A 10,837-nucleotide genomic window follows, 5' to 3' on the forward strand; every position below is an offset into this window, starting at 1 on the left:
CATCATGGCGGCCCAATAGCTGTGGCCATTTTTTACTTCAAATTTATTTTATCCTTTTCTCTATTACCACGTCCCTTTCTCCAGGCGGAAATTCCTCTCTTATTTTCTGATTGATTTAGTGATCTCGTTAACCTTGTCACCTAATTGCTTACAACCAAAGTAAAAAGCCATTGTTTACCACTGGATCGCTTTCTTAAAATATTCCCTTAATTCAGGCATGAGGAATTCTAACAGTTTCTGGATATATATGCTACTAATTTGACACAATAACCAATGCAAATATTAATTATGCATTAAAATGCACTTCCTGTAGATGCAAAATAAACACATGGGAAGCTGAAATTGGTGAACCTTTATCCTTTTATTTTGTAGATGATGCATCAAAACATTGGAAGATACACACGAAAAATGTTTTATTGTGTTACAAATAATAATTGTAATAAAATAACATGACATGAACATTTCAACCAGTCAGTGTAGCTAATTGATAGTAGCATTATTGTCACTAACTATACATAAGTACATAGATGCTATGCAGACGTAATTGCTTAAGCAAAGCAGACAGTATACTTGTGAAGAAGGAATTCATCAATCAAGGGACATTTCTTCCAGTTTTTTGCTGTAGGAAAGACAATGAGAATTAAGTTTCAGGTCACCTTAACTCTTAACAATAAAAACAACACGGAACTGTAACACAGACAGAAAATGTTGAAAATTCATGGCAGATCAGTCAACACCTATGGAGCAGAGGGGTTCTGATTCTATTAATATGCATGTCTACCTCCTGCATTGTAACTCTGTAGATAGATCCACACACAATACACTAATTTGTATATTGTCGCCATGGGTACTGACTGACTAGTTTCCAGCATTTTTTATTTTTATTTTTGCAGTGTTTAGCTATATTTGATCTATGTTTTGTATATACACGCAAGTATTGTTGCTGATATTATTAAAACTTATTTATTTGAATTGAACATTCATTAAGGTGAGGGATGTTGTTAGCATGGGGAAGAGAACTATTTTCTCATTCAACTACACAGTATCAACAAACCCAGGCCAAGGATTGCATAGTTAGATGCAATATATTACCTCCATGCTACTCTGACCCTAATTTTAACTCACTAAAGAGCATCCACTCACAGAGAAGTAAAGTCAGGCCCAATGGGTCTCCGACGAAATCACAACACCAGCACCCCTGAATACGCAAGTTGTGACATTCACTTTTTGCTTTCTACCTCAGTCCACCTTGCATTTGATTGCCAACATTATACCAACTATAAAGCAAGATACTGCAGATGCTGGAAATCAGAAATTAGAATCACAGAAGGCTAGAAATACTCTGCAGGTCAGATGGCATCTGTGGAGAGGGAAAACTTGAGTTATCGTTTCAGACCTTTTATCAGAACACTAATGAAAAGTCATCGATCTGAGACGTTAACTCTATTTCTCTCCACAGATGCTGCCTGACCAGCTGAGTATTTCCAGAATTTTCTGTTTCAAAAAATGTTTCTTGAATAAGACGACTAGCAAAAGCTATTCCCTGTTTTAAGAATTATGTTTCTTTAATAGGAAGACTAGCAAAAGCAGGGAAAAGAAATTCATAGAATCCCTAGAACGCAGAAGGAGGCCATTCAACCCAGCAAGACTGCACCGACAACAATCCCACTCAGACCCTATCCGTATAACCCCACATGTTTACCTTGCTAATGCCCCTGACACTAAGGGGTAATTTAGCATGGCCAATCAACCTAACCTGCACATTTTTGGAGTATGGGAGGAAACCGGATCACCCAGAGGAAACCCACACAAACTCAGGGAGAATGTGCAAACTCCACATAGTCTCCCAAGACCGGAATTGAACCTGGGTCCCTGTCACTGTGAGGTAGCAGTGCAAACCACTGTGCCACCGTGCTGCCCCAACTTTAGTCTTATTTATTGGTAAAGATCATGCTCTTGAATTCTGTTAAGCTTTGTACAGTTAGAAGTCCTAGTTATAACCAAATTACCAATGGGAAACAAAGACATTTTTACAAAATGAACTTGGTCTGTTAATTTTTCTTCAATAACCTGCAGATTTGTGGGCTATCAAATATTCATTAGTTTTTTTGTAATTGTACATGTTATTTCCAGTAGAGGACATATAAGACTAACACAATATAATCTTTAGTAATCACTTTTGAATCAATCTTAGCTCTGGGAAATTGAATCTCTTATCGTGTAATTTATTGACAGGAAAATATTACTCTAAAATTGAAGGATTGAATTGTGCCATTATTGTACTCAGTATCATCGGACAGTAATAGGGTTACTTTGACTTTGTGTGATAATGCAAAACAATTAATAACGGGTGCACACTCAGTTTTGTAGCTCTCTCCAAATCTTTATTCCTTTTGTCCATTCGTTGTCGCCCGTTTTGTTATCCCACAAATTCAAAGTCACCCCCTCAGGACATGGTAGAAATTAGAGTTTGAACTCCTACCTCATCAATTTCAATGCAATTTTCACCCAACGACTATCGGGATTTGCGCAGATTGCATGATCTCCAACAGTGTAGAATCTGTAAGGTGTATTTAAATAGAGATTGTCAGTGAATGGTCATCACCAAAAGCAATTACTCCCAATCATTCCGTGTGATACGTCAAGAACCATGTACTTACACGATTGCATCGATGTCACAGATCTCATTGGACTGTTGCTGCACATAGCCGGAGATTAATCTGAATGGCAACCGTTTGTTTGAATAGCGGAGACAGCAGTCCACTGCAAAGATTAAAACAGAGGGTTTAAAAAAGAGCAAGACTTTAGATAGAGACATGATGTTAATTTAAAAAGTCATCTGTTTTGAGAGAGCGTATAATAAAAGTCCTTTGTAATCTGACAAATTATATCAAATTCTGTAATCATAATGAATTAAAATTCGAGTGTGTGCGCAAAATTCGAGGGAAAATCGATCAACTTTGTGACCTTTCGTTAGCCTTTCATACCCTGTTTTACATAGATTGTGGCACGCCATTCACTGCGTTAGTCTATCATCTCATTGGATTCAATCATTTTATAATAAATGTGTCTGATGTGCAACAATGTATTTGAGTCTTATAATATACCCTGAGTTGTAATTAATAATTGATGCAATACTTACACGCAAAGGCTGAGTCATCGAGCATGTTCAGCATCAACATCGAGAATAGTAGTGTTACCACCAGCTTCCTCAGAGCACTCATTGTATCGCTGACTGTTTGAAGCAAGCTTTTCTCTCCTTGTAAGTTACTCTAACAATCTTCAGCCAAGTAGTGATCTTGCCCATTCTGTCCTCTTATATACAGCGAGAATTTTGAGTACAGGTAGAAGAGTCACTGGAAAAAACGCACAATGAAGGAAGTGGAACAGCCTCCTTATTGTGAATTTCCTTTCTGTATTTTCCCCTGCAGTCACCACAGAAACATTCTTCAATTATATTGCGCCGAACAAAAATATATGAAACTGAAATTTAAAAAGAAATTCAAATAAGCAGATTAAAATTTACAAATGATTTGAAATTTATCTAGCTTCAGATTCAGGATTGAAACTGAATTTGTCACAGTGTTATCAAATTGTTCTCATATTGGGATGGGAATTGCAGATATTTGTGTGGACAATTGTAAATTCGTTGGTAAATTTTAAAAAATCTGTTCAGTAATTAAAAGGCTTCTTCCAGAAGATGGTCCCAATGTTTCTGGAAACACCATGATGTGGAGATGCCAGCGTTGGACTGGGGTAAATACAGTAAGAGTTTTAACAACACCAGGTTAAAGTCCAACAGGTTTATTTGGTAGCAAATACCATTAACTTTGGGAGCGCTGCTCCTTCGTCAGATGGAGTGGATCCACTCCATCTGATGAAGAAGCAGCACTCCGAAAGCGAATGGCATTTGCTACCAAATAAACCTGTTGGACTTTAACCTGGTGTTGTTAAAACTCTTACTCTGGAAACACCAAACAGAGGGAATCTTAACAAATATGTTAACTGATGGGGGCATGTGGGGAGGATCAACCTGCCATTATTTTAATGGCAGTGTGGTCCATACCTTGGCAAAACACTGTAATCCTTGTTCAATCATTGAATCAGGGCTTCTGTAAAAACATTGTGGCAACAATCAGCAAAACTGCTAGGAAAATACCAGCCGCTTATTCTTTGAAGAATATAAATAAAAAAGATATTCAAAGAACAATGACAATATAACTAGAATTCCACAACATTTTGTCTGAACCTGGGTGGTGAGTATGTCAGAGAAAAGTTTACCCGTTACAAGTTTAGCTTTTCACAAAATGTTTAGAAGCGTGGTTTGAATTTTGTGGTGTGCATTCTCTTCACTTGCAGTACTACATAGAACAGTACAGCACAGAACAGGCCCTTCAGCCCACGATGTTGTGCCGAGTTTTATCTGAAACCAAGATCAAACTATCCCACTCCCTATCATCCTGGTGTGCTCCATGTGCCTATCCAATAACCGCTTAAATGTTCCTAAAGTGTCTGACTCCACTATCACTGCAGGCAGTCCATTCCACACCCCAACCACTCTCTACGTAGAGAACCTACCTCTGATATCCTTCCTATATCTCCCACCATGAACCCTATAGTTATGCCCCCTTGTAATAGCTCCATCCACCCAAGGAAATAGTCTTTGAACGTTCACTCTATCTATCCCCTTCATCATTTTATAGACCTCTATTAAGTCTCCCCTCAGCCTCCTCCGCTCCAGAGAGAACAGCCCTCACTCCCTCAACCTTTCCTCATAAGACCTACCCTCCAAACCAGGCAGCATCCTGGTAAATCTCCTCTGCACTCTTTCCAGCGTTTCCACATCCTTCTTATAGTGAGGTGACCAGAACTGCACACAATATTCCAAATGTGGTCTCACCAAGGTCCTGTACAGTTGCAGCATAACCCCATGGCTCTTAAACTCCAACCCCCTGTTAATAAAAGCTAACACACTATAGGCCTTCTTCACAGCTCTATCCACTTGAGTGGCAACCTTTAGAGATGTGTGGATATGGACCCCAAGATCTCTCTGTTCCTCCTCAGTCTTCAGAACCCTACCTTTGACCCTGTAATCCACATTTAAATTAGTCCTACCAAAATGAATCACCTCACATTTATCAGGGTTAAACTCCATTTGCCATTTTTCAGCCCAGCTTTGCATCCTATCTATGTCTCTTTGCAGCCTACAACAGCCCTCCACCTCATCCACTACTCCACCAATCTTGGTGTCATCAGCAAATTTACTGATCCACCCTTCAGCCCCCTCCTCTAAGTCATTAATAAAAATCACAAAGAGCAGAGGACCAAGCACTGATCCCTGTGGCACTCCACTAGCAACCTGCCTCCAGTCCAAAAATTTTCCATCTACCACCACCCTCTGTCTTCGATCAGATAGCCAGTTACCTATCCAATCGGCCAACTTTCCCTCTATCCCACACCTCCTTACTTTCATCATAAGCCGACCATGGGGGACCTTATCAAACGCCTTACTAAAATCCATGTATATGATATCAACTGCCCTACCTTCATCAACACACATAGTTACCTCCTCAAAAAATTCAATCAAATTTGTGAGGCACGACTTGCCCTTCACGAATCTGTGCTGACTATCCCGGATTAATCTGCATCTTTCTAAATGGTCGTAAATCCCATCCCCAAGGACCTTTTCCATCAATTTACCAACCACTGAAGTAAGACTAACCGGTCTATAATTACCAGGGTCATTTCTATTCCCTTTCTTAAACAGAGGAACAACATTCGCCACTCTCCAGTCCTCTGGCACCATCCACGTGGACAGTGAGGACCCAAAGATCAAAGCCAAACGCTCTGCAATCTCATCCCTTGCCTCCCAAAGAATCCTAGGATACATTTCATCAGGCCCAGGGGACTTATCGACCTTCAGTTTATTCAAAACTGCCAGTACATCCTCCCTCCGAACATCTATTTCCTCCAGCCTATTAGCCTGTAACACCTTCTCTTCCTCAAAAACATGGCCCCTCTCCTTGGTGAACACTGAAGAAAAGTATTCATTCATCACCTCGCCTATCTCTACTGACTCCATACACAAGTTCCCACGACTGTCCTTGACCGCCCCTAACCTCACCCTGGTCATTCTTTTATTCCTCACATAAGAGTAAAAAGCCTTGGGGTTTTCCTTGATCCGACCCGCCAAGGACTTCTCATGTCCCCTCCTAGCTCTCCTAAGCCCCTTTTTCAACTCATTCCTTGCTAACTTGTAACCCTCAATCGAGCCATCTGAACCTTGTTTCCTCATCCCTACATAAGCTTCCCTCTTCCTTTTCACAAGACATTCCACCTCTTTCGTGAACCATGGTTCCCTCACTCGGCCATTTCCTCATTGCCTGACAGGGACATACCTATCAAGGACACCCAGTATTTGTCCTTGAAAAAGTTCCACTTTTCATTAGTGCCTTTCCCTGACAGTTTCTGTTCCCACCTTATGCCCCCTAATTCTTGCCTAATCGCATCATAATTACCTCTCCCCCAATTATAAACCTTGCCCTGCCGTACGGCCCTATCCCTCTCCATTAAGAACATAAGAACATAAGAAATAGGAGCAGGAGTAGGCCATCTGGCCCTTCGAGCCTGCCCCGCCATTCAACAAGATCATGGCTGATCTGAAGCGAATCAGTTCCACTTACCCGCCTGCTCCCCATATCTCCTAATTCCCTTATCGATCAGAAAACTATCTACCCTCTCCATTGCAATAACAAAAGACACTGAATTGTGGTCACTATCTCCAAAGTGCTCTCCCCCAACCAAATCTAACACTTGGCCCGGTTCATTTCCCAGTACCAAATCCAATGTGGCCTCACCTCTTGTCGGCCTATCCACACATTGTGTCAGGAAACCCTCCTGCACACACTGCACAAAAACTGCCCCATCCGAACTATTTGACCTACAAAGGTTCCAATCAATATTTAGAAAGTTAAAGTCCCCCATGACAACTACTCTGTGACCCCCACACATATCCATAATCTGCTTAGCAATTTCTTCCTCCACATCTCTATTACTATTTGGGGGCCTATAGTAAACTCCTAACAACGTGACCGCTCCTTTCCTATTTCTAATTTCAGCCCATATTACCTCAGTGTGCAGATCCCCCTCGAAGTGCCTTTCCGCAGCCGTTAAACTATCCTTGATTAACAATGCTACTCCTCCACCTCTTTTACCAGCTTCCCTACACTTACTGAAACATCTATACCCTGAAACGTCCAACAACCATTCCTGTCCTTGTTCTACCCACGTCTCCGTAATGGCCACAACATCATAGTCCCAAGTACCAATCCACGCCCCAAGTTCATCTACCTTGTTCCAGATGCTCCTTGCATTGAAGTAGACACACTTCAACCCACCTTCCTGTCTACCGGTACCCACCTTTGACCTTGATACCTTCCCCAATACCTCACCACCCTCAACACTCACTTCCGGACTACAACTCCTTTTCCCACTCCCCTGACAAATTAGTTTAAACCCCCCTGAAGAGCCCACCTCAGCACTCTCATTTTTACCAAACTCCACTGTGGCCCAGTAAATTTGCATCCAAATTCATATATGGCTTTGCTTTGCCCTGTATCCATCCTTAAATGGTGGACAATGTTGCAGGTCACTATGTCATGTTTGTGAAATTCTCTTTCCCTTAGCTTTATATCCCCATCCCCTGTTTTTAGCAGCCTCATTACAGACTTGGAGGTATATATTGGTCTTGTGTGATGGTGGAGTGTGATAGGGAGTGAATCACTGAAGTCAATGGTAAATAAAATTCTTTGGAGTGTAAAAGGGGCTGCCAATTGCCAAATGCCCATTTTGTGCTACCATCCTTGACCTCTTTATACTCCTTGATTGTTGGGATCCTCATTCTGAACTTTCCACCTAGTCTTGCTCTGTGCCCTCTAAGTGAATCAACAATCTGACATTTAATATCAGAATGCCAGGTTATTCTATTGGACTGAATTGACTTTGAAATATGTATACACCTGATGCACAATGGATGACAGAAGGTACCCAAACTAATTATTTATTCACTTAGTTATATAAAGGTCTTTGTGTTCGTGGTGTATCTTTCATTGATCCTCTGGCAATTTTCATTAAATTTACTACTGGTGGGAAAATCTACTTCAATAACAACTTGTATTAATATAGTGCTATTAGCATAATAAAATGTCCCAAGAACACTTCACAGGAGTGTTATATCACGAAACTGGACCACATAAAGTGACATTAGGTCAGATGACAAGAAGTGTAGCCAAAGATAAGAGGCGGCTTTAAGGAGAGTTTTAAAGGATAAATGAGGGTAAAGAGATAGGAAAGCTTAGCGGGGGACTTCTAGGCTTACAACCTTTGCAGCCGAAGGCAAACTGAACAGGAATCAGGAATACACATGTTGCAGAATAGGAGTAGTCCAGTGGTCCCTGAGGATTTTATGGTTATACGGGCTGATGAGTATAGGAAGGGGTGAGGTTTGGAGGGATTTAAACACAAGGCTGAACACTAAGATGTTTTAAGCTGATCCTCACTTCAGCAAAGCTGGCTGAGTTTAAGCTGACTTCTGTAGCATACAGCTTGGGAACTGACCGACCGATTCAAACTTGTAGGCTCTGAAGTGTCTGGACATTGAATTAAGCGCAGGCTGAGGATTCATGTGCTCCTAAACTAGTCACAAGAAAATTGTATAAAGTTACAGTGTTAAATAAAGGGAGTTCATGCAAATATTCCAGATTACTTGGAGTTTCACTATTAGGGGAAAGATAAAAACTGTCACAGGTAAAATCAAGTTCTCTACAGTACATTGATGTTGACACCATCTGTACTTTCCAGGGGAATCATGAATTTCTTGGTGCTGTCCTTATATTTACTAAAGAGCATTGTTTGAGAGCTAAGTCAGGAAGTTGCTGGTGACACTTTGTAGCATTGCTCTTGTGAATAATGACCCATGACCCCACAAATTCCCAACCAGTTTATAACTTTCAGGGGGAATTTTGAATTATCTAAGCTATTTGCTGATTGCTGGCATTGAACTATGGTCTGTTAAGGAAAACCTTGATGATGATAGTCATCTAAAGAGGTAAAACAAAATACTACAGTTGCTGAAAATGTTAAAACATGAACTCAGCAGGTTAGGCAGCATAAGTGGAGAGCTCATATTGAACGTCCATGGTATTTAATCAGTATCTCTTTATTTTCCAATGGGTAATTTAATTAGAATTGTAGATTAAATTAACAAAAATAGAGCAGCATCTTTAAGCAGAGGCTGCTCTTCCTGCTTTGAAGATAATAATATTTAGTAGTGTCGATTGTTTAACGTTGTAACTGGTAAAAGAAAAGAATCATTGGATGTAATTTAGTGATGAAAATTTTGCCAGCTTTTTTGAATTTGGTTGAATTGTGTTTTAATGCTTATGTAATGATGGAAGAAACATTCATTTCAAAAACAAGCTTTCCTTTCTGCCAAACTGGTAGGGCAACAGTTTTGGAAGCAATGTGGTCATATCATCTTTCACATACCGTGGGAAAGCTTGGCAAATGTACCTAATGGTTATTTTCTTTTACATCACCTGTGATCACGCATAGCTCTCACTGGTTAACGCATAAATTGCCATTTGATTGCCATAAATGATTATGGGTGGGATTTTCCCAGGCCCCCAGCAGCTGGACCCTGCAACACCACATGTAGCACTGGGTGGGTGGAGCGTCAACTGCTTGGACACTCTCTGTGCAGACGGTCAATGCTTATAAGGGATAGGGTGTGAGTGACTGGAGGAGGGGGAAAGGTGGGCAATCTAAGGTGGAATGTCATTACCATCATGGTTGGGCTGGTTGCAGCTATGCAGAGCCTCGTGATGGAGATCTCGAGGTGGTTTGGATCATCGCAGGAGGCCAAAGATGCAGATTATCTCAACTGGACAACTGAAGGGGAACCCTAGCATGTAGTTTCCAGCAGTGCTAGGTCCCTGGGACACCTGAGAGTTTGAAGGCCAAAGGCTTAGCGTACATGGGAGAGTGCTTGCACATGGTTCTCGAGGGCCCTGGCAAATACCTTTGCCTCCCTGCAGATGCCTCAATCCAGGGGATAGGGTGCCCCAGGAAGATGAAGTTGGGGGAGTGGGTGGAGGGGCTGTGGGTAGTGCTGAGCCTTAAGGACTACAGCTAAAACAACACATTAGACATTATTCAAGTGAAAGCATCCATATGTACAAAAGTTTGATATTTGTGAAATTCAATAGTGCATCTGTGCAACCAATTGTGATTTCAGTATGTCTTGATTTTCTTTTCCTGCTCCCTCAACATCCACAGCAGAGGTCAGTGGAAGCAGTCCACTGACCAGTTGCCCCTGTTGCCTTGGATGACCTTGATGGCCATCATCTGGAGATCTGAGACCTGAAAAGTGCTGGCTTATGTTGCCTCTTCCCCAGCCCTCCTCCAAATGCCGGTAAGCTCGACTGAGGGTGTTTCCTCCAAAACTTGTTTGTATAGTGATCACCAGGACGTGCGACCCTTTCTACAATAGAGCTAATACCCACTGAGGTGTGTGTCTCTGGGCTGGAGGAAGGTGCTGGTGTCTGTTGTGATGCCTTTACAGTTGTTCTTTGCTCTTCTGTGTTGTCCTCACTCCTCTCTGGGTTTGGGCCTGTGTTGGAGCTGGACAGGACTTCTTGTGGCTCAGACCTTGCTCTCTTCCAGGTGGCCCATGTCACTCCTCTTGATGCTTATGGATTAACTTCTCCTGGAACAGAGAAGATCAGGTTGAGAGGAATTGTATTTAACATCCATTTGTACAAAGCACTTTCACATTTCT

The 10,837-nt window shown here is 41.5% G+C and overlaps 1 protein-coding gene across 1 annotated transcript; it reads right to left on the minus strand.

Annotated features, from left to right (window-relative positions):
• Nucleotides 1-344: 344 nt before the first annotated feature.
• LOC144484233 (C-C motif chemokine 20-like) lies at nt 345-4,055 on the minus strand. Its single transcript, XM_078202766.1, has 4 exons — nt 3,143-4,055; nt 2,661-2,763; nt 2,483-2,560; nt 345-619 (listed from the first exon to the last, which is right to left on the minus strand). Exons 1-4 carry the CDS (start codon nt 3,222-3,224, stop codon nt 589-591), a joined length of 294 nt encoding a protein of 97 aa, XP_078058892.1. The 5' UTR covers nt 3,225-4,055; the 3' UTR covers nt 345-588.
• Nucleotides 4,056-10,837: the final 6,782 nt, after the last annotated feature.

This window comes from Mustelus asterias, chromosome 3, assembly GCF_964213995.1.
Source record: "Mustelus asterias chromosome 3, sMusAst1.hap1.1, whole genome shotgun sequence".
Lineage (NCBI taxonomy): Eukaryota > Metazoa > Chordata > Chondrichthyes > Carcharhiniformes > Triakidae > Mustelus > Mustelus asterias.

What these genes read in the sequence shown, in the direction of transcription:
- LOC144484233 (XM_078202766.1), bottom strand. Translation starts at nt 3,224, where the DNA reads ATGAGTGCTCTGAGGAAGCTGGTGGTAACACTACTATTCTCGATGTTG. An exon ending in CGATGACTCAGCCTTTGCGT is followed by an intron (nt 2,764 to 3,142) that starts GTAAGTATTGCA and finishes TAATCTTTGCAG; the next exon opens with TGGACTGCTGTCTCCGCTAT. An exon ending in ATTGCATTGAAATTGATGAG is followed by an intron (nt 620 to 2,482) that starts GTAGGAGTTCAA and finishes TCTTTCCTACAG; the next exon opens with CAAAAAACTGGAAGAAATGT.